General features: G+C 52.6%; 1 protein-coding gene across 19 annotated transcripts in view; it reads right to left on the bottom strand.

Annotated features, from left to right (window-relative positions):
• The window catches only part of EBF3 (EBF transcription factor 3), a 129,600-nt gene extending 118,848 nt beyond the window's left edge, over window positions 1–10,752 (bottom strand). For 7 of the 19 annotated variants that reach the window (XM_062579516.1, XM_062579504.1, XM_062579505.1 and 4 more), the window contains exons 1-4: window positions 4,342–5,173; window positions 3,903–4,059; window positions 3,430–3,493; window positions 2,631–2,686 (exon numbers count right to left, since the gene is read on the bottom strand). In XM_062579516.1, coding sequence (XP_062435500.1) covers window positions 2,631–2,686; window positions 3,430–3,493; window positions 3,903–4,059; window positions 4,342–4,475 — 411 coding nt within the window. In that variant the 5' untranslated portion in view covers window positions 4,476–5,173. Of the gene's footprint in view, window positions 1–2,630; window positions 2,687–3,429; window positions 3,494–3,902; window positions 4,060–4,341; window positions 5,180–10,684 lie in introns of those variants that run through there. The other 12 variants (XM_062579498.1, XM_062579500.1, XM_062579501.1 and 9 more) reach the window with 6 other exon arrangements.
• Window positions 10,753–23,426: the final 12,674 nt, after the last annotated feature.

The raw sequence follows: 23,426 nt of genomic DNA, 5'->3' as shown, positions 1-23,426 counted from the left end.
CGGGCCTCGCTCCGCCGCCGGTGAGCTAGCGGGGCAGTGTCCAGCGGGAGACCCGCCACCTTCCCCCGAGCGGCCAGGGCTCGGGGTGGGGGGTGGCGGGGAGCGACGTGTGCGGATAAAGAGGTGAATTCGGCCCATTTTGACCCCCCCCCGCCCTCTTCTCCCTGCTCCATCCGCGTTCGGGGACGGTGCTCCGGGAAGAGCCATCGGGCAGGGGGACATCGGCCACCCCCAGCCTGGGGCTTCTTGGGGCTTTTTTTGTTTGTTTGTTTGCAATTCACATTTTTTTAGCAACGCTGCAACGGGAAAAAAAAAAGGAAAAAGATTAATATATAAGAAACAACTCTGTGGTAACATGTTATTCCAATTAGAAGCATTAGAGCTATGCTTTATACACCCCTTGGGGTTTGGATTAACTAGCAGCACCAAAAGAAACATTATTGCCGTAACCCCACGAGCGCACAAAGCCCCGCCGCGGCGCGGACCCCGCGCAGCGCGCGTGCACGCCGCCGCCCGCACTGACTCCGCAGCCGCGCTGTCAGCTGCAGCCCGCAGCGCGCAGAGGAGCGGCCGCGGGCAGCGGGGGCTGCTCCCCGCCGCGTGCTCTCTGCAGCTGCCCCGTCGCTTTGCCATGCAAACCTGCTAAATTTTTTTTTGCCTCAAAAGAAAAAAAAAAGCGGTATTTTAGTGCCGCTGAAGCGCTGGGGAACGCGGCGGGAGCCGCGAGGGGCTTGGCCGCGCGCGGGCTGCGCGGGGCGGCGCGGCGGGAGCGCTCCCCGGGAAAAGCCCGAGCGCCCGGAGGAATCCCAGGAGCGTGCGCAGCGGGACGGCTCTTGCCGGATGATATTTGGGAAGAAAGTGCTAATGGGCAATCTGGTGTTTATCTAGAAACTGCTAACAATGATTTTTCTTTGGTAAAAAGGCAGTGTCTGGGAGCACGGCTGAGTGGGCTTTGAGCATAGGCTCTGGCAGATGGCGCGCAGCTCTAGGTGCGCGCCCCGCGCAGCGCCCGCGCAGCGCCCGCGGCCGCTTTGGAAAGGCGCCGCTCACCCGCGGCCGCGCAGACACAGCCAGCGGCCCGCGGCCGCAAATGTTTGTTGTTGCAGCGTGCCGTATAACTTCTGGCGATTGTTACTTTTCCTCTGATGAAGCCACGTATTTATAAGTGATTTATTTTTTATTCTGTAGCACAAACAGAAATCCATAAACTGTCGGTTCAGCGCCATTGACTCTTTGATCAGTTCCCGGGCTATTTTTTTCCCCTGCCGTCAGTGAGATTAAGAGCCTTTATTTTCAGCAGTTTGTGCTGCAGAGGTTCGGGGCTCAAACGAACAATAAAAGTGTAGTTAACACGTACCCTCTTTACTCCCTTCTTCGTCAGCAACGAAACTCCCGGCCGGCCGGCCGCCTATGAAAGCCCCTTCCTTAATTAGACTGCTGCAGCGGTTTCCGAAAACACAGAGCTGCTGCACACCAAGGAAATCAGGGCGCGCTGTCAACGCCAGCGCGCTGCGGCGCGCCGAGGGCCCCTGCGCGGCGCCCCAAAGCCTCGCCGAGGGGCGGCCCGCGCGGAGGAACCGCGCTGCGCTGCGGCCCGCGCCGCTCGGGTCAGCGGCGGCTCAAAGTTGGGAGAGGAGCGGGAGGCGGCGCCGCCGGGGCCGCGCCGGGCCGAACCGCGCCGCGGTGCCGCGGCCGCGCCGCCCGAGCGGCTCTCGCTTCTACCGCGGGTATCTCCTTCCCACAGCACTGTAAATTATCCCCGTCCGCCGCCCCACCCCCGAAATCCCGAAATGTCTCTCCGGGAAAAAAAAATATAATAATAATAATATTAAATCCAAAGCTAATAAGTAGCTTTCTCTCCTCAATTGCTGCGCTGCGATGCCGATAACACGTAGTTATCATCGGAAAAGTTGACCAAGACAGGTTAAATAATTTAATAAGGAACTGCTTGTAATTATGTTATTTACAAGGTATGACAGAGGTTTGAGGAAGAAACAGAAGCTGATCCCAGGGAAATGGACGGGTTTGGGTGACCCCTGGAGCATGGAGTTTGAATTATGGAGATGGGGGGCTGAGAGGTGAATATGGACTAGAGGAGAACAAGATGACTTTTCACCTCAGCACATTTAACTTTTAAATCCAAATAAACGTCTGGCGTTACTAGATCATGGCATTATAAAAGAAAGGGACTAATCACGCTCAGTTTTGAGGTGCCTAGAAAGAGGACTGGCCCCTTTTCACCGAGAAAAAAATATATAACAAAAAAGTTACAAATGGAAAAAAAGTGCTATTAAAAATAAATCTAGGCCACCTGATGTTTTTTTTTCTTTCATCTACCCTTTGGTGAATTAATTATATTAAACATATATTCGCATGACATTGTACCTAATGATACACAGACTATTTAACGATACATAGGCTGCTCGGGATAACAACAATCAACCTATTTCACTTCTAAAAATATTTTCTAGTGATAGATACCTTAATTACTCGGACAGGTAAATTAGAAGAAAACTAGGTGCGGTGTGCCAATTTAATATCCGCCTCCCCCTCCACCCACCCCCCCAACATGCAAGGGCAAAATACAAACTTAGTTACTTGACGGTTAAGAAAAGCTTAAACTTTCTCACCTGTTTGGTCATTGAATCTATTAGACGAACATACAAATCCTGTTCTGTTCTAACTCCTGGTGAGGGGGGAAGCAGAGACAAATTCCTATTAGAATTTCAATAGCGAACCACCCAAATTACATAATGAAAGCATGAGGTCAGTCAATTAAGGGCTATATACAATATATCAACACTCACGTCAGTCCTCAAAATAAAAAAAAAAAAAAAAAGTCAGAAATATCGACAGAGTTATTGTCAACTAATGAATGCAGCAGCGAGAGGTTTGTACCCGAGCAAACCTCAGAGACTCTCCCGAGTGGGGCAGCGCGTGTGTCTAATTACAGCGTTCTGCTGGATATACGGGCATCATTTCCACGGAAACGCGGGAGATAAACGATCCTTTTGGCTCTGTGATTGATAAGCGTCGTTATCTTTCGGCACGCTTTTCTGATATTTAAGGAATCTGCTTTGCTCGCGTTAAGGATCTATTTTGTCCGCCTCGTGCAGTTACCCCATCGCAATAATTAACATTAATTTGCAAAACTGAAAAAAGTCACTTAAAAGTGATGTTCTGTTGGAGCAGGTATCGATCCCCTTTTTTACTTTCCACTTCAAGACCGACCGGTTAATCATGTGAAGTACCATTGACTTATTGATCGTTTATGTTTTGTTTTCCTTATATGCCAAGAAAAGAGTCGTGTTTACATGCATGTATTTTTAATCTCAAAATCTTTATGTCCTTTTTAAAAAGGCCTTGAAAAAGAAAGTAGTACTTTTTTGCGGCACAAACACATTCAAAAACGAGAGAACAACAACTTACCGTTGCTATACAATAACTGAAGTTTATAATGAATTCCATTGTTAGTTTTTTCATTGTTTGGCTCCTGCAAGTAACGATAAATAATTACGTTTAGTATGAAAAGTATCTGTCTCCTCCTGGCGCTTTTTTTTTTTTTTTTTTTCCTCCATCCCCGAAGCAGCTCAGAATTACGGTTTGCAGAAATTCCGTCCGGAGTCACTTTGTGGAACACCGATGATGTCACGATCTCGGTGCAAATATGTCATGTTTAGCCGTTTCCCCGCGTTAAACCGGGTCGGGTACGCGGGGATAAGTTTCTAAACACTGGGCTCTATTCTTAGCGGCCAAGCGCCGCTGTAATAGCAGGGGAAACTGCACGTGGTCTGGACGCCTCTGGAGTACCGTTAGAGCTCGCTGTGTTTAACTCAAAGTGAAAATTATCTTTGATCAATTAAATCATACTTAAAGGGTTTAAAAAAAAAATACAGACTTACTTTCTCTTTCTCCACAAAGTCCACAAAAGCTGTTCTCTCAATCTCCACTGGCTGCCCCTGCCTGTCGTACAGAGCTAAGACGAAGTGGAAAAAATTGGATTTTCTGAGATTGGAAGGCGGCTGTTTCTCGAAATGTGCCCGAGCCAGCCCCACACCGCTGCGGGAGAAAACAAGACAAGGTGTGGGTGAGAGCGGCGGCCGCCGGCGCGGGCCCGCGGCGGCGGCCGCAGCCGAGCCGAGCCGAGCCGAGCCGAGCGGGGCGGAGGGGGCCGCGCCGCGCCGCGCCGGGGCCGGGGCCGGGGCCGCCGCGGGGATGCGAGGGGCGCGGAGCGGCGCGGGGCCGCGGCGCGGCAGCTGCGCCGGAGCATGGAGGGGATTTACGGCCGGGAGCAGCAGTACAGGAGGAGAAAAGCGCCAGGAGCGGATTTGGCAGACGTACCTTTGGGCGGCTGTGTTAGCATCCACTACCCCAGCAGTATGCATCCATGAGCGGACTGGATTCATCCCACTGCCCAGCGGTTCTTCTTTCATGGTCGTCCCGCCTCTTGGTATATTTTCCTGAATCCCAAACATTAAAACAAATTTGGGCAACACCAGCTCCTAACCAAAAGGGGTTAAAATTGAGGGAAATGTCAGATACGGGGAGGGTTGGTTGTTGCTTGATTTTTTTTCTCTCTCGCTCGCTCGCTCTCTCTCTCCTTGGCGACTGGAATATAAGAGATGACTTTACTCCCTGTGATCAGTAGGAGAAAAGCCCAGTTCAAGTCTTGCTGCCTTCTTCAATCTGTCCTGTATTGGCACGACATAAACAATTTACTGAGTACTTCTGTACAGCTAGTTGGATGGCGTTCCAGTTTGGTGGTTTAAAAAAAAAAAAAAAAAAAGGAAAAAGAAAAAAAAAGAAAAAGAAAGAAATAAAAAAGTGTAACTACAGCCGGCGGTAATGCGAGGTGGGCTCTTTTTTTTTTTTTTTTTTTTTTTTTGGAAAGAATAAATATTTTTGTTGTTGTTTGTAGACGCGCTCAACGTGGTGCCATCCTAGTAAAACAGCATCAAAAAAAAAAGCTTCAGGACACTGCTGAATCGACCACTTCTGGCACGGCTGGCTCCCGCTCCAAAAGACAAATAAACGCGAAAACGACCGCCGCGGAGGTGTTCCCGGGCACAGGAGAGCGGGGCGCGGGCCCGTGGCGTCTCGCGGACTGGACGGCGGCGCGCGGAGCCCGGCCCTCCCTCCCCGAGGAGCGCGCCCTTCCCGGGAGCCGGGCCCCGCCGCGCGGGAGCCGCGCTGTCAGCGCTGACGCGCCGGTGGGCGGCGCCCGCGCCATATATGGCCCGCGCCCGCCGCTTCCCCGCGCCCGCGCCGCCGCTTTCCCGCGCCCGCGCGCGCGCGCGCCCCTCCCCGCGCGCGCGCGCGCGCGCGCCGCCGCTTCCCGCGCGCGCGCCGCCCGCTTCCCAGCGCCGGCTTCCAGCGGCCGCGGCGGTGCGGGGAGGGGGGGGGCGCCGGCTGCGAGCGCCGCGCCCGCACGGCTGGGCCCGGCGGCGCCCGCTCCGGGGCGGGGGAGCGGACCCCGGGGATGGACAAAGGATGTGCGCGGGGTGCTCCGGCGGCACCACCCCGCGCGCCGCCACGCGCTGCCTGCACGCACGCCCGCGCGCGCGCAGGCAGATGCGTGCCCGGCCCAAGTCCTCGCCTACGCTCACACGCGCCGTACACAGACATCCACGCTAAATAAATACATATACGCACTACATAAACACACATACACACACACGCTAAATAAACAAACACACGCATATGTGCGTGTGTATTTATATGTATATATGGAGACCCGAGTGCAGCAACTGCATTGAACGATGAGCTTTTTCCGCCTCGCATAGGTTAGGACTTCCTTTTTTGTGTGTGAGATTTGTCAGGGCATCTGCGTTAATATTTTAATTAATCGGCGGAAATCGAAGTCCGATTTGTGTTATCAGGAGACCCCCCGATCCTTTCTCCAAGGGGTGAAGGAAAGGGGGAAAGGGGAAAAAAAAAAAAAAAAAAAAAAAAAGGATGTGTTAGAAAGCAATCTATTTTGCTGGTGTTGGGGGTTAATGACTATTGCCAAAGATAAGTGAATTATCAAAGCTGTTGCTCTACCCGATCTCAAAATCCATTACATTGCTGGCCGTCTAATTAAATACGTAAGTATAATAAAATCATATTTTATGACTATTTGAGGGTAATGAGATTAGTCTTTAGAAGCGATCGCCACATATTAAAGATGCCACTGTCTATAGAATGTTAATAACCTTAAATCAAAGTGTATGGAAACTATTCATGATAAATTAAAAGAAAATTCCCGTATTCATCATCAGCCCCGAGCTTTTGAGTTACGGCGGGGCAGATCACGAAACGCAGCGCTCCGGCCGCGCCGCGAAGTTACCGGCAACACCGCGCTCGGGCTGCAAAAGGCATCCGCCTGCGCGGGTGCGTTTGGGGGCGCGCAGGGGCGGCCGCCGCCGCTCCCCTGCTCTGCCAAACGCGCCGTCTCAAAAACAAGTCGGAAACAGTCACCAGCGCTATAATCATAACCTCTTCCCTAAAATGCGCAGAGCAACGCTGAAGTTGTTTCTTCCCTGGGCTAACGAAGGCGTAATGCTTAAAATCATTTACAGTATCTTTAATTCAGATTACACGCGCCAAGGCGATTTAAATCTGATTACCAAATTAGAAGGTTTTAAAACAAATCCTTTTAAATCTGATACTGTTGACTAAAGAGGGAAAAAAAAGTTCCATAAGCCCATCACATAAGGTAACGATCCTGCCCCAGAAAGAAAGGGAGTTTTAAACCTTTTTGACAACAAATGCAGCTGCCCCACTATTTTGGACGATATTAAGCGAAAATGAATGCAAATCTGTGTTCAGAAGCCATCTGGCCAGAAATAGGGGAATCAGCTGCTCTTCACAACAGGCTCTGAGGCTGAATCTATTTCAGCTCATTTTCTAGATCATCTGGTCCTGCACCCAAAGCGTGGAAAATACGGTCTTTATCATTCACCAACTTTATCTTTTCTTGTCACTGTACTGCTGGCGACGAGCTGCAGGCGCTGCGCGGGCCGCGCAGCGGCTGCGCCGCTGCCGGGGGCTCCCTGCGCGGGGCGGCCGCGCCCGCGCCCCCTACCCCCCCGCAGCTCCTGGCCCGCGGGGGCAGCGCGGCCGCGCAGGGCATGCGCCCGCCCCCCGCGCCGCCAACTTTCATTTAATTCTGCTGCTCTCGCTGATATTTCCTTTTTTTTTCCTTTCTCTTTTTTCTTTTCTTTTCTTTTCTCTTTCTTTTCTTTTCTCTTTCTTTTTTTTTCTTTTTTTCGTTCTTTTTTTTTTCCAACTTCCCACGCTCGAGGTGGAGAAGGGAAGGCCGGAGCCTGCCCGGCGCGCGGCTCTTGCGCGGGGCAGCGCGGCCCCCTCCGCGCGCCGAAGCTCCCTTTTGTGCGAATTTACGGGGTGAGGCTCCGCCGAGCCCCCCCTCCTCACCCGCGCAAATTTGCATTTAAATAGCGACATCAAGCGATTCGCGTGCCACACACCAGTGGGCTCCCAGATGTCGCGGCGGAGCCGGTCAGATGGCCGCAGCGCAGCTGGGCCCCGGCGCAGCCCCGCGCAGCGCCCCGCGCCGGGCCGCGGAGGCGCCGCGGCCGCGGTAGCCCCCGGCGCGGCTCCGTCCTCCGCCCGCGCGGCAGCGCAGCACACAATCACGCGCCGTGCGTGCCCCGCGCAGATTAAAATTGATAGCCTCATTTCCACAGCTGTTACCGGATTCTCCTAAACTTTATTATTATTTTTTTTCCTCGGGACAACCTCTGGGGACTATTATCCTAATCATTTCACTCTTTTTTTTCCCGAAAGAAAACGCCGCATTTCGATGTTTTAAATCACAGAAGTTTGAGCACGTATTTACTTTGCAGTGAATTACCGCGGCGGCGTGCAGGGCGCGGGCGGCCCCGCGCAGCGGCGCGCAGCGGCTCCCGCGCAGGGCACTTCGGCGGCGCCGCTTGCTCCGGGGCAGCGCGGCGGCTGCGCGGGCGGCAGCGCTGCCCTCCGCGGGGGAGCGGGGGGCACGGCCAGGCCCTGAGCAAACTTGCCAACGTTCATATTTCAATTTTATTGTTTTCAGGCGCCTTCATTATTAACGTGCTCGGTTGCAGGAGCTGTAATTTATGCCCGGTTTAACCGAAACAAATCTCCGCTAACTCTTGTTTCCCGTGTTTCTGAGGAGTTATAAATTCGCCTTTTCGGGGACTGGCAGCGCGGCGGCTGCGCAGCGGCGGCCGCTTCCCCGCGAAAACTCACGGGGCGACGCGCGGCCGGGCAGGGATGCGCGCGGGCCCGCGCCGAGCCGCGCACTCCGGCGCGGAGGCGCCCGGCGGCCCGCGGAGGGCCAGGCCGCGGGGGCGCTGCGCGGGCGCGCAGCGCGCACGGCCGGGAGCCGCGGCGCGGCCTGCGCCGGGCGCTGCTCGCGGCCGCCCGGCTCCGCTCGCCGCGCTCCTCCGGCGAGGCCCCGCCGCCCCCTGTTACTTATTTATTTACCCGGCTTGGGCCGGGCGAAAACGCTCGAGCTGCACCCCAACTCCGCGGAAAAGCCGAAGGAAAAATAAGCCGGGGCTCTGCGTGCGCGGACCGCTACCTGCAGCTCCTTACGGGGGGGGAGGCAAGGGGGCACCGGCCGCGCCGCTGCGCGCAAAGTTGGCAAATAAAAGCGGCCGGGAAGCGGGGGCGGCCTGCGCGGCCCCGAGCGCCTCCGCGCCCGGCGCTGCTGCTCGCGGGAAGCCGCAAACTTTTCCCGGCCCAGCGCCGGGTGCGGCTTTTCCGCGCGGGCGCAGGCGGCTGCGCGGGAGCGGAGGCGGCGGCCCGCGGCCGGACGGGTCCGCTCGTGGCGCGGGGACAGCGCGAAGTGACTCCAACTGAACAAACAAGGATCGATCAGATAATTTCAGATATTATAATTGGCTTTAATTAAACACACTTCGTTCTAATTAACTCTGAAATTTTAGCATGCTTTGGGACGCCGGTGTCTGATTTGATATTGTCAGTCCAGATGTCCTAATAAAATTCAATCCTCCACTCAAGACTTCAATATTCACTAAGAACAAAATGCAAATTAAATGTAAAACCTAAAGTATCGCCAAAGGTATAATCAAGAAAGGTGTCTCAAAACTTCTCACTTTTTATTACGCGGTAGTTAGAAAATGCAGATTACATCCTAACAAGACCTCTGCTGAATAATATAAACCTTAACTCTTTCGCGGTGCGGGCTCGCCCGCCGCGGCGCTCGACCCCGAAGGGGTCTGGTAGCACCGCGGAGGTGCCGCACGCCGCTGCGCGGGGGAGCAGCCCCGGCCCGGCGCAGGCAGCGCGCAGCGCGCGCGCCGCGGGGCCGCCGCTCGCTGCCGGCCGGGAGCAGCTGCGCGGCCGGAGCGCGCAGGGCCGCGGCCGCCCCGCGCTCCTGCCCGTAGGCGAGGGCGCAGGGGCCGCTCCGCGCCGGGGATGCGCCGGGGATGCGCGGCCGCGGCGCGGGGGCGGGACCGCGCTGCCCGCTCTCCCCGTCTGCGGGTTTTCCATACTAATGGAGTCACTTAAAGCTGTTGCTAATTTAACTTTTTAAAAAGGCCGCAGCGTGGCGATTTGCATTTTCTGTCGGATATTGAAATGAAGGGGAAACCGCTGGGCGGCGAGGCTGCCCTGAGCGTAGCTGGGGGCCATGCAGAGCTAAAAACAGAGAAAGAAAAGAAGAAAGAAAGAAACTGCCTGCTCCTCCAGACTATTAATAAGCAATTTGTCCCGCCGCGATTTACATTGCAAAGGAAGCGCGCCCGGGCGCCCGTCTGCCGCGGCAGCGCCGGCCCGCGCCGCGGGCCCCTTCCGCGCGGCGCCGCGCACCGCGGAGTGCCCCCCCCCCCCCGCCCCCGCGGGAAGGGGCGCTGGCGACGCCCCTCCGAATTAATTTCGGCGCTTTCTGCAAAGAAAGACGCGGCGGCGCGGGGGGACAACAAGTGCGGAGCTGGGCGTCGCTCCCGCGGGCGCGCAGCGCGGGGACCGTGTGCCACCTACAGGACACGGCCCGGCCCGGCCCCGCAGCGGCGACCCGCCGCCCGCCGCGGCCTCCCGGCTTATGAAACATCGATTATTTGTTACCTGAACTTTTAAACGCCACGTTACAACTTTTTTTTTTCTTCCCCCCCCCCATCCTAAAGGCCACGGCCGTGCCCGCGATTTTTAGGCATTGGATTAAAAGATATGAAATGTAAAGATAATGCAATTTGATTTGTTAGTCTAACTCCGCGATTTGAGAGTTGATGTCCCCGAAGACTAGGCTAGCTTTTTCCCTTTATTTATTTTTATTAAAACATCAATCTACTCCGGAGCTGGGTGAACTCAGTTTCACCTAGAGAACATAAAATTCTCCATACCAAGGAAATAAGCACCTTTCATAAATCAACAGTATTCCTGACACATCGATCAATTTTTGGTTGTTAATCCGAAAGGAGGAGTTTTAATTGCTTCCTGCGCCGCAGTCGGGGCACCGCGGCGTGGCGGCCCCGGCCGAGCCCGGCTCCCCGCTCCCGCCGCCCGGGCGCGGAGCGGAGCGGAGCGGAGCGCGGACAGCGCCGGCGCCAGAGCCCGCGCGCCGCCCGCGCACCGCGCGCCGCAGGTAAGCGCGCACGGCTGCGCCGCCCTGCGCGCCCGCGCCCCGTCCCCCCCCCGCGCAGAGGCGCGCAGGGCCGGCGCGGGCCCCGGCGCTTACCTGTCCCGGCGCACGCGGCCGCGGCGGCCTGCCGCGGAAAGGCGCGGAGGGCAGCGCGCAGCGAGCGCGCCGCGGCGCACGGCGGTGCGCGGAGCGCAGTAGTGCGCAAGCGGCCCCTCCCCGTGCTGCGCGGGCGGGCGGCGCTGCGCGGGCGCGGGCGGGGGCCCCGATACCCCCAGGCCGACCCTCCCCCCCGCCCCGTGCGCGGACGCGCTGCGGCCGGCGCCCATCACCGCGGCTGCCGCTTTCCCGGGACCCCGGAATTAACGCCCGGGCGCAGGACGTGAAGGTCGGGGGCAGAAGGGGGCAGCTCCCGGCGGGGTCCCTTAGGGGAGGGCGGCTGCGGCGCAGGGTTAGGGGTGCAGGGAGGAGCGCCTCAGCGCTCGCCCCCCTGCAGCCGCTGCGCCGGCTCCCGGCTCGCGCGGGGACCCCGGCCCGGAACGGGCCCTGGCTGCGGCCGAGGCCGCCCGCCCGGTGCCGCTGGAGCGGGACATCGGCCGTGGCCCTCCCGCTCCCGCAGAGCCCTCCGGGCCCCTTCCCGCAGCATCCGCCGGCGCCGGCACCGCCAACGTCGGCCGCTTGCAAAACGCCCGCGCGCCCGGTGCCCTCGGGCCGTGCCGGAGCGCCTGCGGTTGGGTTTTGCCCCGTAAAAGACGGCGCGACTTGGGCCCAGCTGCAACCCGGCCGCACACGAGCTGGCGGAGGCACCGCCGCTTCCCAGTTCCTGGAATACTCTGCGTGACGGGTGCGGAGCTGCAAGGTTGCCCCAAGATGGGGCAAGGCAGGAGGCGCCACCGGGGTCACCCTGGGCGGCTCCAGCACGGCAGCGGAGGGGGCCGGCAGGTAGCTGCTCTGGCGCGTGCGATTGCCTCAGCTGACAGAAGTTTGGGGCTTTGTTCCGGGGGAAATGGCTAACTTTATACATCTGATGCCCGGAAGCCTTTTGTGAAAAATGCACAAATTTAAACATGTGCCTTTTAGCCAGCGGTTCAGGCGGCGCCACTGAAATCAGCAGGTATTTACTAAAAATTTGCAAAGGGAATTCTGTGCACGACTGGGAACCGCTGCCCCAGCTCTGCGGCTTTCTCCGGAGACGACTCCGGATTGCCGGCGCTCTCCCGCCAGCTCCCGCCTTGGCACCGTGGTACAAAGTGCGGCAGCTTGTTACGGCCCACGGGGGCCTGAGGAGCACGACCAAGCCGCTTTCTAAAATTCAGCAAGATCGTCTATTTTTCGCTATGTCTGAGTATAAACAGGTATTAAAAAATAACGCTGAAGCGCTGTTTCGCTGTGTTCCTTCCTTTGCAGCAACGTTCGTCTCCAGACATTGGGAGCTGCGTACTGCCGCGGGCGAAGCCTCCTGCGCGCGGCTGCCGCCCCGCTCCGCCCGGGGCTGGGGACGCGTCAGCCGGAGCGGATCTCCCTCATCCGGCGGGGTCGGCGCGCCGATCGCAGCCCGGGGGCCGGGGCTCATGCAATGCCTCTCCGAGGTGCAAACAGATCCTGTCGGGGCGGCTGAAGTAGGAAAACGCTTCGTCCGGAAAGTATCGTTGCGGCTGGTTCTGCTCAAGGCCGCGGCGCTCGCGGGACGCTCGCAGGCTTTGCAGGCCCTGCCATCTGCTGGCTGTTTCCTTGCAGCCGGCTCCGGTCCCTCCTCTGCAAGCCAGAGCAACGCTGCAGCTTTTGGGGGTCGCGCTGGGGCTGCCCGGCGGCCTCGTCACGACAACACTCCTTTGCAGCGTTGAAATGCCTGCCTTTCGGGTAGGATGCTGGAAAGATGATAGTATCGTCCTGCTTTGCATAACCCAAAGCGAGGGGGAAAGAGGCAGCTGGGGAGGAGGAGATCTGGGTTCCTATTAGCACCCCGGGAGCAGCGCTGCTTCCCGCGTTGCAGCCCCCTCGCTCAGCCGTCCTCAAAGCTTCTCCGAGTTAAAGACGAGCTACGACCGAAAGGGCTCGGGCAGGATTTGCGGTTGGGACCCTCCTTGCAACGACACCGGGGCAGGGTGGCCGCGATGTTGAGCCTTCGTGTTACGGGTGACAGGAAGGACTGCAGAACCCTGCAGGACCCTACAAAGCCCTGCCAAACCCCATCAGACCCTGGCGAACCCCGTCACGCCCTGCCCAGTCCTGGCAAACCTTGCAAAACTGTGCAAAACAGTGCAAAGCTCTGCAAAATCCTGCCAAACCCTGCAAAAACGTGCCGAACTCTGCAAAAACTTGCAAAATCCTGTCAAATCCAGCAAAACTGCACCAAACCACACAGGCGCGCTTGCAGCCTGCACGCGCCGGAGCGCGCTCTCGCACTGAAACCTTTGCAGTGCCGTGCTCCTGCGGCCCAAGCGACGCTTCACCTGCGTGCCTGATGGGGAGTCCCTCCGTCCCACCTGAGCGCGCTCCAGTTTGGTCTCTTGGGCGAGTAACGGAGCCAGTTTTCTGGAGGAGAAGCGTTTTTCTGCGGCGCACAGGAGCGCGCTTTGTCAGAAAACCTAACAACGTGCGGCGCTGCTGCAAACGAAGCCCTGCGTGGCCAGCCGCAACCTTGAAAATTTTACCGTACGCCGCTGCGAGAATTAGTCATAATAGAGGCAACTTTTAATGCACTTCCCATAAACGGCAGGCAACGCGGCTGTTTCCGCGCCGTCTTCGCAGGGCTCGGGCCTTGGCAGCGGGGCGGCTCTTGCTCTCCGGCTGGCGGGAAGCGGAGGCAGGACGATCGCCTGGGGCGGCAACGCGCGCGTCTCCTCATCGCGTACGTGGAGCCTGAGGTCCGGCATGCCGAGTCGCTTTCTCTCTTTCCCTTTCAGCAAAACCTGCGTAAGCCTTGAAGCAGGCCCTTCTTCGTGGAACAGCCAAGCGCTCAACTCTGAACCGGAGCGCAAGGAAACGGCCAACGGCGTGCAAGCGGCACGTAGAGGTCGCGAGGGACCGGCAGAGCAGGGGCGGGCCGCGGAGCCGCCGGGCGCGGGGGGCCGCGGCGCAGCGCTCCGGGGCTGCGGCCGGGCTCTGCGCCCGCTTGCTACCGTGTATTTGTTGTCTTGCACTAACAAAAAAAAAAAAAAAAATTGTCACCGAGTCTGCAATGGAAATACTTCTGTAATTGCCCGCATTATATGGATCATTGACCTTCAGCAGCGGAGCCGCTGAAGCAACTGTCCATTTATCTGGAAAATTACCACATGGCAAGATCGCATTAGGCCGTTTGCTTGGTCTCCTCCAGCGAGTGCTCGCGCGTTATTAGATCCTGGACCGCAGGAAGCGCGGCTGCACCTCCAGCCGTGCGACGCAGAGGGCAGAGGAGCTGCGACGACCCGCTTTGCCCAATGGTCCCTTTGCCGCTGCTTTCGTGTAACCGGCGAGAACAGGCAGCTATCGCTTTTCGTCGTCAAAGTTAAATATCGGCTTGGAAATACACACGTCGAAGTCACAGATCAGCGAAACGCTGGAGAAAACCCCCGGCAGCGCGCAGGAGCCGGCCGTCCCGACGGACACGCGTTGCCCGGGCGGAGCGCGCGCCAGGAGCAGCCGCGCGCCGGCGGGCCCGTGGCTCGGCGCCGAGTGACGCCACGTCGCGGCCCCTCTCCTCTCTGCGCGGGTGCGGCACCCGTGCACACGCCTGTTCGGAGCCGGAGCTTGTGCAGTTGCATGTATTTATTTAAGGAACCTCGGGTAAAGCCGGAAATGAAGCCAAGCTCCTTAATGGCGGCTCCATAAAACCGCTGCAGATTTCACTAACGTGCGTTCCGCGCCGGAGCAGACGTAAATCCGTTATTTCCTCCCCGCGCGTAGCTGCAGCTCTCAGCTCGGACTTCGTCAGGTAATGCTCACCAGGCAAACTGAGGCTAAAATCAGCTGCTCATTAACCTCCGTTGCGTTCGCCTTTTTCTTGCAAATCCGCGCGTGGATTAAAAAAAATCGTAACAGAGCAAAATTAACAGCCAGCTCCCTGTTCAGTGACACCCCTCGGACGCTGTGGTTCTCGGGCCACTGATACGCCACACTTGCAAATGGGAAAAAAGTCTTAATATCAGCTGCTGTGAAAGTGAGGTTTATTGGGCCGACCCGAGCCCGCGCGTGTCCAAGCTGCTCGCCCGACTTGCTGGGACGCGCGGGGATGCCAGGGCAGACCTGCACTGTGCTCCCCCATGCGCCTCCACTTGGGACTGCCTGGAAAACTGCAATTTGCATATGACACAAAATCTCTAAATATTTGCAGTTGGTTCCGCAGCTGTACCTGCGGGAAGGGGCCGGATCCAGCGGCAGGCGGCCTCTTCCATTAGCGAGCGGCGCTCTTAGCCGGCTTCGTTTTCACTCTGCGATCTTCCGTGTGCGTCTCGCTCCCCTTGATCGCGCGGCGTGAGTGACAGCTACTTTGCACCAGCATTACCTGTCAAAATATTATTTAACTGCGTTTCCTTCTAGAACGAGTTTTTGTTATTACTAGAAATAAAAATGCAGTGATAATTGAATGCCTTCGTATTCCCTGTGCAGCGCGAGGAGTAAGACGTATTCGCACCTAAGGGGAAACCACGTCTGGATTTGCTCTTTGCCCCGAGATCACGCACTCTCCCTGCGCCGAACCCGCTTTGATTCCCGGCGCCTTGGAGGGAGAGGAAATCTGCAATGTATGCATAAGGGAAACAAGAGCACGCACGCTGCTTCGCTATAGGAGTCGCATTAAATAAATATATAGCGAGCCGGGGTGTCACAACAAGTAGATGTACAATTACGAAGACAAAATACCCCAAGGAAATCAACGCTCGGCTTATTAATATCCCGGCCGGCAGAAGACAACTGTCAGACAATTGGTCAACAAGGTACACGGTATCTGTTAGGTACTGACTAACCCGTTATGATCTTTATGAAGTGTCCTTTTGGGGGTCCAGATCTTCAAATATGAGTTGGAAGACCCTTTTCTTTTATTAGTTGCTAAGCTCTTTATACTTTTACCATATTGCGGCAGGTTAGAAGTCTGAGCTTTATTGTCTTATGTTATTGAAAATCCAGATTCCCGCAGCCTTCTCCCTCAGGTCAAGATTTGTCTGAGAATACATTCTCATTTCTCCATGTACAAAGGCTGTCTGGAGAGAGGCAGAAAAAGATTATGACTGTAATATACTTAAATCCAATTTATTTGCCTGACTAGAAACTTCCACACTTCACAATTGCTTCCTACAGAAGATTTTGTATTTAATTCTCTCACCGTGGTAGGAAGCGGGAGCGATCTCTGTCTTCCAGCAGGTACACACACAAATATATATATATATATATATATATATATATATATATATATATATATATAAAAAATACATATATATGTATATATTCCACACGCACCTGAGCCAGGCGAAACACAGTGCAAGAGACGATGAAAATCGCACCTGCACGCACTTACTTTGCATGTTCACAGCTTATCGTCGCTTAGGAATAACGAATTAGAAATGGATCTTTAGGTGTCCTTTGCAGAGTTGGTGCTACAGGTCATTGCTTGGGAGTGCTGCTGAAGGCCTGTGGTTTTCCCGCTGCTTCAGGACAGCGCTTCCGAGTCTCTTGCAGGACAAAAAAAAACCTAAAAAAGAATCAACGCTGGGGCAACAACTTATTTGTGTAAATGCTGCAAGACGTTTTCAGCGCTGTAATAAAACCTCAGTGTGGTCCTCGGTTCGGACTAGACAAAGGTAGTCACCTTGAAAAGGGTCCCGTGGTGGGCGGCCGTGGTGGCACCAGCCCCAGCCCCTGCTGGTGCTCAGTCCCCGGGCGCCTGCACAGAGGACGCAGATCTCCTGCCAAAAGTCGGGATATTTGGTTGCTCCTGAGCGCCTGCGTCTCGCACGTATGAACTTTTAAGTTTGCAGGTGTATCCCGCGGGCTTCCCCGGGGCTTCGCAGCGCACGGCTGCCGTGTCCCCGCGCGCTGCGTTCGTTCCTGCTCCTCACAACCTTCGGCACGAATTCTCCTTTCCAAAGTTTTCACCCCCTGGGGCTCTCAAATCATAACGAGTAATGCTGGAAAAGACGCTGGAAGCCACCTAATCCGTCCCTCCCGTCAGGGCCGGATTGCTCCGCCACGCAGAGAAATTAACGGGCAGGGAAGGAGCGGGAATGAGGCAGCAACCTGCTCCGAGGCAAAAACTGGGGGGAAAAGTCACAACGATCTGAAATGACTATTTTCGGGTAAGCAGGCACAGCTGCCTTTTTGACCGCGGTGTAACTGTTACTCTGGAAGGAGCCTCAGTCAGAAGTTTGTCCCAAGTTTATCGCCCTTTAGACTCCTTTAACTTTTCTTTCCCCTCTTTTTTAACTATACAACTGGTCCCACAGCAATAATCTAGAAGACTTCCGATATTCAATTCTCGCCACCTATTTCAGAGCTAATAAGCCAGAGCTGTTTCCGAGCCAGGAGCTTTCCCAGGGTCTGCCCTTCGCTTCTGCAGTTTTTCCCAAAGCAGGGTGGGATATCAGCAGAAAAAAAGCATTTTCCTGAAACGCACCATGTACATCTACATGTGCGCTAATAAGGAAGCATGAAGACCTATTTAGTGGATGCAAATTTGCGGTGGCTTATGCTGGCCGGCTACGTGAGCCCTTCCGCGGCTTTCTCCGAGAAAGGATGCTGCAGGACACGACCTCCTGCCCTTCGCGGCTTCCTATGGATTCGTTCCCCTCCTTGGAAATCTAGGGATTGCAACAGGAAAAAAATGGCTAAAAGCAATCCCTGTGGGGTGGTCTTCTCCTTCGTGACACAGACCGGCTCTTGATGGTATTCTCTTTTTTTATTTAACTGCTTGAGATCATCTGAGAGAGGTGCTGTGGGTTGATTTAAATCAGGGAGTCAAATAACTGCATTTAATTGTGACTTAAATGAAAAAAGTGAGGAACTTCGGTTTAAGTAACTTTTTTTTTTCCTTTTCGTTTTGCTTTGCATTTTTACTTTTTTTATTCTCCTAAAGAAAGTTTTGTCCCCTTTCGGTTATGTATCGCAACTAAAATTGTCCTTGTAATAAACCAGGTGATATTTTTTGCTACGCAAAGAATACACAGCATCTGCTTGTGTCTTTAAGCAATGCTCACAAATGTACTTTTATTCAAATTCTTAATTTCTGCATTAAAAGCATTTCTCTGCTATGTTTTTATTCCTTTTTTTTGTCGCATGTTTCACACCTCATTGCCTCAAGCTATAGCATGGAAGGTGACGGGGATGCGGGAAAGGCTCAGAGCAGCAGTTCACTTTTTTGTTTTCTTGCAGGTATGACTTTTGGGTATGGGAACACCCAAGGGAGATAACAAAATATATCTGGCACTATTGTGCAGGGAGGTGTCGTGGAGGCGTAGGGCAACACTGCCTTCAGCCCTTCGCCATGCCTCCCGGCTGCAGCGGGCCGCCTCCCGCGGCTCTCCTGCCGTCCTCGCCACGAGCCGCGACGATCTGCAAGCTGTGCGCACCCGTCCGCAAAAGCACAGAATTTGGCCCTTGGTGTTCTTTCAATGTGTTTTGTTGTATGCAAATCAGGATTAGTCTCTGAACTTTGAACAGTTTGCGGCTGAGTTTATTAGAGTGCTGTGCGATGAAGTTGGATTCTCCTGGGGTCAGAGCCAGGCACTGGGAAACCTCAGTGAACATTATTTACGTTGTTAGGCAAAGTCGAGAACTTCAGACATCTGGTATTCACCACCAAAGCAGGCAATGAAAACAGAGACATATTTGTAATCATACTCAGTAGTCTTTTTATGTGAAGTAATTACTAAAATAATCTAAAGACATGGATCAGATTATTAATGAAAATTACAGCCTGCAAACTACAGTAATATACATCCCTACCTTTCATAAAGCAGACGGGAAACCGTACCGCGTAATGAATAGCCCTGGGGTTGTGCAGTGCCAGGGCTGCTGCTTTGGGATCTGTCGTCTCAGCTGCCGAGCTCCAACGGGAGCGTTAGCAGAGCCGGTGCCGCCTGCGCTGCCCCGGCAGTGGAGCTCTGCGCTTTCCATCCCACCTACTGATTTCGCTCTTCTTCACACTAACAAAACTAAATGTGAGCCATTAATGAATTCCTTTCAGCGTAAGCATTTATATGCATGTGGCTGGATAAAATCCCAAATAAGGTGGCAAGCACCCGGGCTGGTTTGCCAGGGTGGCTGCAGGAAGGCGAAGGGAAAGGCAGCTGCAGGCCCCCACCACGGGCGAGGGCTGCGCTCGGGGCGGCCTGGCCACCGCTATCAAAGCGCACATCACCCCGCGGACAAGCACGCTGGCGGCCTGGACCCCGTGGCTCGGTGGCCCAGCCAGAGCAATACCAGGCCCGTTTTTCCGCGCTGCTGAGGGCCCTGCCAAGCAGAAGCGGCTCTGTGCAGACCCGGAGCCGACTGATGGAAATCCGGATTTTCAGTTCCTGCTCCGAAAGCAGCAGCGCGCCTCAGTCGTGTCACCCGCGTCCGCTCGGAGCTGCCAGCCGCTTCAAAGGGAGCCCTGCTGGCAAAATAGCTGCAGAACTGTGTCAGTGGTTGATTTGCTCCCAAGATGTTGTCCATTTAGATAATTAATGAAGTTAAAATATTAAAATTACATTTACATAAAGCTAAGGGTAATCTGAGCGTTTTATTATTTTGTAAATGACCCCAAGTTTGTAGCACGCGTATAATCAGTCTTCCCAAACACGGAAGTACAATTTACAATCTGCTTCTTTCATTATTTATTCATACTGCTGTTGAATCATCTGCTACTCAAACATCGCAAAGCCAGAAAACTTGTTTTGACTTGTTGTGTGTCCTGTTACAACTTTTAAGGGATTTTCCCTATTGTCCAAAGTAATTTTTTGAGCGCATAGAGACATGAAGAAATTGCCCGTCAGCTTCCTGCTGCCAGTGGAAGGCATCAGTTACTCTACCTGCTGATGCCGCACTCCGCAAATGTTAAGTTTTTAACTTGTTAAGTCCAAATTATACCCAGCTGTGAGTTGCAACCAGTTATTTTACTTGGACCTATTTGGTCTTAAAGTCCATAAATAATTCCATAAATTCTGGCTCCCTCTGTGTGTTTAGGCACGTGCTACACTGTGCCCCTAAAGGGCCTGAATTATTGAGAACTGAGCAATGGCAAAAGCAGACAGCCACTATTTTCAACAGAAAGTCATGAAAAAGTGTTGATTCCTTGTCGCTGCCTTTGTGACAGCACCATGAATGATTGCAGTTAATATGAATTCATTGTCTGGCTTATTTTGGAATCAGTGTTGCTTATACATCAACATTTCTAAAAGCTTCACAGAACCTTTCTTGTGCAAGCTATTGACCTCCGACAGCTTAGTTTTATTTAAATACTTCATTCTGAACTGGCAAATAATGCCTCTGTTCAAGACAAGGAGGTTTAACAGTGAGAAGGGCGCTGAGGATGTGCCCCCGTGTCACAGGCTGCCCAGCAGCTACTCAGGACAGTGGGTCTGGGGTGCTGCGCAGTGAGGACCGAGCAGGACCGTGGCTCCGGCCGGGGCTTCCCTCCGGGGGCGAGGATGCTGGCGGTGGCTGCCACGACTGCTATGAGCAGGAGCTGTCTGGCGTAAGGTAGAGGGCACAGGTGGGCCTGAGCCGCCCTGGTGTCAGGATATGCGTGAGACATCTATTAAAGTCTAATTCATAACAACCAGGGTTTTTACCTGGCAGCTCGCTGGATGCAAATCTCATGCCCAGGAAGTATCTTGTAGTGCCAAGGTCTTAACTATTACATTTTAGGCGATCTTTTCTCTTTCTTTCTTTCCAGTATTTTTAGTTTAGCCAGTTCTGCTCCCTTTTCCAGCTGACATTTTGTCCTTCAGATATGTGAAAATACAAGTATCATGAACATCAGACACAGCATGTCTCAAAGCTTCCCTCTCAACAGAGAGGCACAAAGGGAGGAGGAAGGAAAAGCCTACATGATCTTCCACGTTCCCAAATTTTCCAACGGGCAACGCTCAGCCGGGGCGGAGGGTGGCTCAGCCCTTCCGCCATGCGCCTTGGGGCAGTGCGGGCTCACTTCGCATGGCTGCCTCCATGGATTAGGAAACACCTTTTTGCTTCTGTGGCTCTGTATTGCATCTGCAGTCTTCCTGAAACTTCACAGGCCTCTCACTGTGCAATTACAGGAGGATTTTAGTCTGATTATACATTAAAAACTCCTCTCTATAAAGAAATTCAAAAGATCAGAGACATTTTCTTTCAAGTATTACATTGAAATGTGAATGCTCCTGCTGCTTATTACAAAATGTTTCTACAAGGCACTGCTCTTAGACTTTATATTGCCATTGTTAGATTTTTTTTTCCTCTATTAAAACATTAAATCCAGGCATCTTGTTGACATCTAAGTTTCTTTTATTGAAATGTATGTTATGGAAGTTTTAATTACAGCCTGAAAAGAGTGCACAGTCACAAGCCCTTGTTATGGATTGCATTAACAGGGCTAAGAGAATCAAAATCAAACAAAAAATAAATGACATTTTTGTACTTCAGATAGGTGAAAATGTGAATGCAAATGCTATAGCTTTATTTTTTCTTATCCCCACTATTCTCTAATCTTATCAAATACACATTCCCATATTCTGAGTCAGTCTGATAAAGCAGCTTGATATAAACAGGTTGCATTAGATTTTGTAGAGCACGTTTTCCTAGTAAATCCAATTTCACAATTTTTTCTGGTGACGTATTAGCCATTCCTTAGTATATAAAATGCTCTTTGAATATTTTAAAGATTGTGTTCTACAACAAAGTGTAGCATAATGTAGTTGTCCTGTACACGATGGTTCTCCAGAAACCATTCTTTATTGAAAATGTATTATCATTTTACTGCACGCTCCTTGTTTACTCCTACGAGACACAGGTAACTGGCACTCACCGGTACGCACCTCAGCTACCATACCTGCCTGGATGCTGTGCATCTGCTCCAAAAGCTATAGCTTCTGATATTGCTGTTTGTCTGTGAATGGAGGTGTCTCAAGGTTCATAAATCTGTATGCAGTAGTATGGCTTCTCTAACAGCAATTCATTTTAATTATGTGAGACATAAAAAGACCACCTACAGATGAGACAATACAGCTGTAAGATTCTCAAGGTTACTATGGGGAATACTTCATAACTGAAGTATGTTTTCCCCAAGGAATTATACTACCATTTGATTTAATTTTTAATTTTTACATTTTAATCAAAAATAGATCAAATGGTGGTGTTACCTCCTGGGAAACATACTTCAGATATGAAGCAGTCCATGTTCCTTTTAAATATGTAAAGCTGCCATTTATGTATAACTCATGAATGACACCCTGTGTTGCAAGCAAATATCATGCAGTGATTTCTATATTGTTTCAGTAACAACACTATAATCATACACAAATATCACTACACCTGATTCTACAAAGCAAACGGTATTAAATAGTATGAACTTCAGAAGGTAATACAATATATACCTAGTACTAAATAAGATCCATCGTTTATTGAATGCAAGCACATTAGTATTGGCAGGGATCATATCCTGTAGGGTATTTGAACATCAAGCAAGTTGTTATTTAGGTTTCCAAAAATCATTATTTGAAAACTCAGATTCAGAAGCACAGTGTAATAGAGTAGAGCAAAGAACAGAGAGCAACATTTTCGAATTGGGATGCTACCATTTAGAGACCTCAGCACATACATAGTCATGGAATGGCAAATTTGTTCTTAGAAGTTGGTGAGGGCTGCTCCTTTGGTCTGAGCGTCACCTTCTGCCAAAAAACGGCCATTTGACAACCAGTCCTGGGCTGGTTGATTTTTATGTTTGAAAGCAAAACAAGACTGCCGATCTCTCCCTTGCTTATTTGTGAAAGAGTTGGGAACAACTAAGGAAGGCAGAATGACGGCAACAGATCAATCCAGATGATCTGTGACCTGAGGAAGCCCATGGCTCACCAGTAAAACTTACCATGGCTGAAAAATCTTGGAGAAGAGCAACCCGTTGGTGTAGGGCCCATTTAGGAGTGCAGTATGCTATGTTAGGTAAGGGAAACATGGGGAACCCTGGGCCACAGAGCCTTGTACAACACGTTACAACAGAGAACTTTGTTTTTCACTTTATTTTCTTCTTAGAGTTTCCAGCTATGTCTAAGAATTTTAGTTTTCTGTACAAGTCATCTTAGTAAAATATGTCTCACCAGCAATTCAAACTCCTTGTACCTATTAGACCCATGTTTACCAGTCCTTATATGCAGTTATTTTCAATAGAAGTTTCATGCAGGATAAAATGTCAAGGTGTAACTTTGAATGTTACAATTGCTGCCAGTAATCAATGCAAATATAGTATTATTAATCTGTGACTATTAATCTGCTAATATAGGATATCATATTATGTTTTCAGAAAGCATCATATTAGATTCTCAAGGAGAGCTGCCAAGGTTTTTATACCTACAGGCATTCAGTTTTCCCTAGTAACACACGCATAAACACTATTCATTTTTAAACATATTATTTTCAATAGATATTTTGCAATTACAAATTTCTTGGCTTTGCGGCCAAATACAGACTGCCTTTAAACACCCCAGATGCCAGAAATAAGGTTCTTTTTTTTAGCAGCCAAGATGAAGTAATTACTAGCAAATGAATAATTAAATGAACACTATTACCATAGTCTAAAACAACTAAACCTAGTTCAAGATGTTATACAACATGTATTTATTATTTTCATGAATAACATACTCATCCTGCCCCCTTTCACACTCACTCTTGCTACTTCAGACATCAAACCAGG

Source organism: Rhea pennata, chromosome 7 (assembly GCF_028389875.1).
Source record: "Rhea pennata isolate bPtePen1 chromosome 7, bPtePen1.pri, whole genome shotgun sequence".
NCBI classification, from domain to species: domain Eukaryota; kingdom Metazoa; phylum Chordata; class Aves; order Rheiformes; family Rheidae; genus Rhea; species Rhea pennata.
Note: the sequence above shows the minus strand (reverse complement) of the source record. Positions and strands in the feature narration are given on the sequence as shown.